General features: G+C 40.8%; 1 protein-coding gene across 1 annotated transcript; it reads left to right on the top strand.

Annotated features, from left to right (window-relative positions):
• Nucleotides 1–3620: 3620 nt before the first annotated feature.
• Nucleotides 3621–5623, top strand: LOC125856071 (uncharacterized). The gene is made up of 3 exons (XM_049535654.1): nt 3621–3935; nt 3992–4793; nt 4935–5623. The coding sequence occupies exons 1-3, from the start codon at nt 3621–3623 to the stop codon at nt 5621–5623; spliced, it is 1806 nt and encodes a 601-aa protein (XP_049391611.1).
• The last annotated feature ends 461 nt before the right edge of the window (nt 5624–6084 follow it).

The raw sequence follows: 6084 nt of genomic DNA, 5'->3' as shown, positions 1-6084 counted from the left end.
ATGGTGATACACAATGAGATGGGGGTGCGAGTATATGTAATGCTTAAAAAATCTACAAATAAATTTGATAGATACCCCCTTTATATAACTATTTCTGATAGGTGTTATCAGAACAGTGAACATTCTGAAAGTTCAACTAAGGTAGTTGTTGACACCCAATTTTGGCTCTCCACATTTAACTATAATAATAATTATAACAATAATAATAATAATAAAATATATATGTTATGAAATTTTTATAGGAATACAAAAAGAGATTTTTTATTATTTATTTGACTTGATAAATTTATATCATAAATGTTATTTCTTATAAAGATTAAATATATTATATATATCTTACTACTTACTTTCTCATTTTTTTTATAAAACTAAATGTTGTTCTTAAGAATTGAATCTATTTTTTGTTCAAATATAATTCCTTTGTCGCAATAAATATTTTTCGTACATTGTTCAAAATTAGAAAGCTTAATTATTTAATGTGTTACTAATTTATCTTAATTTAATTTTAAGAGTGACTAATTTTATCAAATAAGTTAGTCTTGAAAAATAATTATTTTTAATTTAATAAATCATGACTATTTCATAAAGAAGTAGTTTAAATTTAAATGATTTTTATTTGAGCAATTTTGGGCAATCCAAGTCTCCTTAAACTGGCCAATCCGTGTATGTCATGTAGGCGAGCACATGAATTGTGCCTCTTTAGCTAAAATCTTGACCCTATGATTAAATCTAATGGTCCTAGTTAATTAAGATTTTATCATTTATTTAATACATATATATATATAATTATTATTACTATTATTTTAAAAACTCCTTAATTTTTGTTAACCGTCCGATCAAACGATCCGACGGCCCAAATTAAATCCCAAATTGTTTTCATCTTTTCCCAAAATAAGTACAACCCATCAGTCACATTATGTTGTGAACTGTTTCGGCCGGTTCGAAATAGGGTGCGACAGCGTGGCGACTCTGTTGGGGACCTTACTTAGGTTTTAACCTTAGAAAAACTCAATTTTGGAGCAACATTTGTGATTACGTGTTTATTTTTCAGCTTGCTATTGATATATTGCTTTGACTGAAAGGTCGCAAGTGAAATCCAAGCTTGTGTTCCTTATTTGTTTTAAGACACTACTTGTTACTGCTTTCCCTACAGTGTCATTTGCACATTCTATCGAGTCTTGGCCGTACACGCACACACTGTACACGCGAGGGGTGTTCCTGCACTCCTCCGAAACTCTCTTTGGATTTCTTAGTTTCAGAGTTGGTGCAATTAAGATAGTGCACCTTCTCGCAATTACTCAATCCCACTCTCAATCATCTAGGAAAAAATCTTACTCTTTAAAATAGGTCATGTTGCATAACCTTAGGCAAGACAGTCTACGGTATTGTCGTTGCATTTAGGAAGCCACCCAAATGTCAATGAGTTTCTTCTTTAAAACTCAACGACATAAACTTTGTGTGAAATTGATATAAATTATCCAAACTTAAACACTTAACAAATTTGGAGCAAATAAACTCATTACACCATGTACCTCTTTTCAGATAAACCTCAACTAAGACTTACCGGATATCCAAATGGTCGTTTCAGCGCCCCACATTCTACAAAATTGGTGGCAAAATATCTGTGGGATACACGGGGCAGAGATTCAAGGGCATTTAGGAGCATTATTGTCGCTTTTGGGGACACAATGCGATAAAATCTTTGTCACTCAGCTAATGGGTTTTGGGAACCGAGCACCGTAACTTTCAAATTCCTAGATTTTGAAGTCACTCCCACACTAGAGGAGATCAGTATATCAAACTGCCGATTAGAGGGAGGCTACCGGTGATCCCCTTAACTATTTGTACAGGTGACTTCCTAAGTCTCTTGGATCTGCACATATTTCGGTCATTGAGATATGTGGACGGCGGGCACGTCAAGTTGGACTATCTCTTTCAGAGGTTTGGGCGTTCAGAAGGTTACTATGAATATCAGCGTGAATTTGAATGCACTCGCATAGCATGGGAGCATATGAGGCCAAGAGTATTCGTTATGGCTTTTTTAGGAGTATGGTGTTCCCGATAAGGTCCAATTCTATCGACATCAACATATTGCCGATGGTTATAAGCATCTTCAACTATCCACAAAGATTTACTTTGGTGCCTATGATCCTCGCCGAAATTCTTCGTTCAATGACAGCCTGCATTAGGGGGCACAATTTCTTCGGAGGATGCAGTATATTGCTATAGATTTGGGCAAGGGAACATTTCTATCGACGTGATCCCCAAATGGATTACTACATAGGTGCTCTTAACAAGATCGAAAGCCACGAAGATCGTCTCCAAAATTGGGTGGGTGCGCCGATAGGAAGGGAAGAATGGCACACATTTTTGAACAACCTCACATGAGAGGCCATCCAATGGAAGTTCTCTTGGGTAACATGATTGACGTTTGCAAGGACTCGGTACTTTTCTTTATCGAGTTAATCGGACTCAGAGGAATCCAACCATATGCACCTCTTCGGGTTATGCGGCAGTTTGGAGTTATCCAAGACATTCCGCTATGGTCAATAATGGGATCACATGAAGATGCATTCACTTCAGTCTCACTGAATGGATAAGAAATATGCAAGCCGAGTGGGAATCCATAATCGATTTAGAAATAGAAGAAGAAAGCTGGTGTACGCCAGAGTATTACGCTTGGCAGAATATCGTAAGTCATATGGCTCGTCCAAGCGCACACGGACATTGGGGGTTTGTAGATAGACAACAAGTTGATTGGATTAGAAAATCGGTGCTTCTTCGCATGGGGTTCACTACACCCATGTACAATCAGATAGTTCCGGGATCCGTCGATTACTTAACCCAGGAAGAAGACCCAGAAGAGGATCCCGAAGAGGACCCAGAAGAAGATCCTGAAGAGGACCCAGAAGAAGATCCAGAAGAAGATCCTGAAGAGGACCCAGAAGAAAATCCCGAAGAAAACCCAAAAGAGGACCTCGAAGAGGACCTAGAAGAAAAAGTGTGGGAAGATCACATGGAGGTTTCTGAGATGGGTTCTAACGTCTATGACCCAAGAGATGGAGGGGTTATAGACATCTCATCCGAGCATGGCCCTGAAGAGTCTCCAGAGTATCACCCGGGTCCTTACTATGATGTGGACGATGATGATGATGATGCTCCAACCTGGCCATAAATCATCTTTCTTCTATGAGTTCTCTCATAAGCTCTTTAAAGTGCCAAGTGGCCTATCCCTTTTGTATTCCTTATGGCCACTCCTGTACTTTCATTTCTTCGACTTCTGACCGCCTACATCGTTGTAATAGCCAAACCGTAATCAATGAAGTTATGTTTGCTCCAAATCTAAAATGTGTTTAAATGGATCACTTATTATCAAACTAATTGCAATGTAGGCCTACCTCAGGCAAAAAGAGGTTCTACGTTAGGACGCGCTTTGAATGTCGCCGAATTGGCGTATATATGTGTTACATCTACTTATTTGTTACAGCTTTCAATATTTCTCAAACTAACAGTTTTATTTTTCTTTGTTTTCCTTTCTTTATTTATCCCCAAAAGTATGTTGATTTGTGTCGACTTGCAAACTGGCTGACTCACGATACAACCTTCGATCAAAGGGAAAAATGAGTGATAAAGACGAGTTCAACGTTGCCGCAAACATAATAGTACCTATTGAGAACCCCGAAAGTTCTCGAAGTATAGCTGACATTCAAAATAAGGAGAAAATGGCTCACATGGAACAAGAACTCGAGATCTTGAGGGAAGAATTGCGTCAAGTGCGAGACTTAGCCAAACTATCTGCGACCACTTTCCCTACTTTTAAGACACCTATCTACTTCCTAAAGGCTGACTTGCCTTCTGCTGACTTACCAAATCAGCCAGAACTGACTCAACACGCTCCTACTCATGGTCGAGTTCCACCAGCTTCTCCAACCGCGGTGAGGACCGTTCCCGACCTTTCTAATCGCGACCCTACATACCTACAATGCAGCAGATACTTGGGGCACATGTCGCCGCTCCCTATGAGACACATGTTCCACCCGTATATGCCGCTAGGGCTCCTACCTTCACTATGCCAGCTGTGGTTAATGTCCCATACGAGGTCGATCAATATGAAGAAATGGAGAAAGATGCTCGGCTGAAAGAAGATGCATCTATAAATGCCCAGCTTCAGGGCCTAAGAAAAGCATTGAAAAGCTTACAAGTCACTAGAGGGACAGAGAGTTTGGATTATGATGAATTGTGCATCCATCCAGACATTGACCTGCTGGTAGGGTACAAACCACTGAAGTTTGACATGTTTGACGGAAAGGGTGATCCTCACGCACATTTAAGGGCATACTGTGACAAGTTAGTCGGTGTAGAGAGAAATGAGAAGTTGAGGATGAAGTTGTTCATTCAGAGTCTGTCTGGAGAAGCATTAACTTGGTATACCCGCCAAGACCCTAGCAAATGGCGTGACTGGCAGGAAATGGCCGAGGACTTCATGACTCGTTTCAGATTCAATACTGAAATTACTGCTGACAGATTCTCATTGGCCAATATACAGAAGAAGCCATCTGAGAATTTCCAGGAATATGCACGACGTTGGAGAACTGAGGCCGCGAGGGTGCAACCACCACTAGATGAGAGTGAGCTCTCGAAGTACTTTATTCGAGCTCAAGAAGGTATCTACTTTGACAAGATGATGTCAATGATGGGTCAGAAGTTTGCAGAATTAGTCAAGATGGGAGACTTTATAGAGGAATGTGTTAAATCTGGGAAGATTCAGTCTATGGTCGCATTGCAAGCTGCAAGTAGGGCTATACAATCGGGTTCCATTGGCGGCATAAAAAAGAAAAGGGAGGATGTTTCAGCTGTCACTTACCAACCAGGAAGACCATCTCACTGATACCCCAATAATCCCCAAATCGCTGAGCATACTTCATACGTCCCAGTGTATAATACCCAACCACACTATAACCCACCCCGAGCACCAGCATACCAAAACCCTCCAAGACCATATGTCCCTGTCCAAGCACCAATTCACCAAAATAGACCAGCATATGCACCGAGACCACGTCCAAATCCTGAAACTAGAAATGCTCGCGCTTACACACCGATTGTTGAACCCTATGCTCAATTGTTTGAGAGGTTGAGGACAGCGAGAGTGCTGCAACCAGTTGAAGGAAAACTTCCTGATCCAATCCCTCATAATTTTGATGGGAACAAGAGATGTGCTTACCACTCGGGAGTCCAGAGACACGACACAGAAGATTGTTATGGTTTGAAGAACCAGATCGAGTCTTTGATCAGGAGAGGAGTAATCAAATGCACTCTGGCACCTCCCAATGTGAACAACAATCCCTTGCCAAACCATGAGAATTTGGAAGTCAACATGGTTACTCTGGATGACGAATATGGGACCCCCGACTATCCAAACATAGATGAAGCGGATGCCATGACATCTTCGGCGCAACCTGTTATCATTGTTCAACTAAGGGAACCTCTGACTGTCCAAACATATCTCCCAAGAGTTGTAGTGACCACTCTAATTGCTAAGAAGCCTGAGTATGACACCAAAGCAGTCCCTTGGGACTATCGAGCAAGTGCCAAGGGCAAGATGATCGACACTGCCGTGGCTTAAGGGATGACTAGGTCGGGGAGGTGTTATGCCCCAGAGGACCTAAATCAAAGAGTTCTTGGAAAAAAACAGAATCCAAAGAAGAATATTACTGATGCTGAAGCCGCAGAGTTTTGGAAGAAGATGCAGTCTAAAGACTATTCGGTTAAAGAATAGTTGAAGAAGATGCCAGCCCACATATCCATTTGGTCTTTGCTTATGAGTTCTGAAGCTCATAGGAATGCTTTGATGGAGGTGTTAAGCGGAGTGATAATTCCAAAAGAGACCACAAGTGAGACCTTAGCTGCAACGATTGGAAGAATAGTGAAAGCTAACAAAATTTCTTTCCATGATGATGAGTTGCCCGTAGAAGGGGCTGGGCATAACAAAGTGCTTCACATCGCAGTCAAATGTTGTGATAAGATTGTGACTCGAGTTTTAATTGATGGTGGCTCTGGATGCAACATCTGTCTTTTCACCACTCT

The sequence above is a fragment of the Solanum stenotomum genome, chromosome 2 (assembly GCF_019186545.1).
Source record: "Solanum stenotomum isolate F172 chromosome 2, ASM1918654v1, whole genome shotgun sequence".
NCBI classification, from domain to species: domain Eukaryota; kingdom Viridiplantae; phylum Streptophyta; class Magnoliopsida; order Solanales; family Solanaceae; genus Solanum; species Solanum stenotomum.
Note: the sequence above shows the minus strand (reverse complement) of the source record. Positions and strands in the feature narration are given on the sequence as shown.

Bases quoted from the DNA above. Each gene is read 5' to 3' on its own strand.
- LOC125856071 (XM_049535654.1), top strand. From the start codon at position 3,621: ATGAGTGATAAAGACGAGTTCAACGTTGCCGCAAACATAATAGTACCT. The intron at 3,936-3,991 runs GTGAGGACCGTT...ACAATGCAGCAG, and splicing joins CACCAGCTTCTCCAACCGCG to ATACTTGGGGCACATGTCGC. The intron at 4,794-4,934 runs GTAGGGCTATAC...CATACGTCCCAG, and splicing joins GGTCGCATTGCAAGCTGCAA to TGTATAATACCCAACCACAC.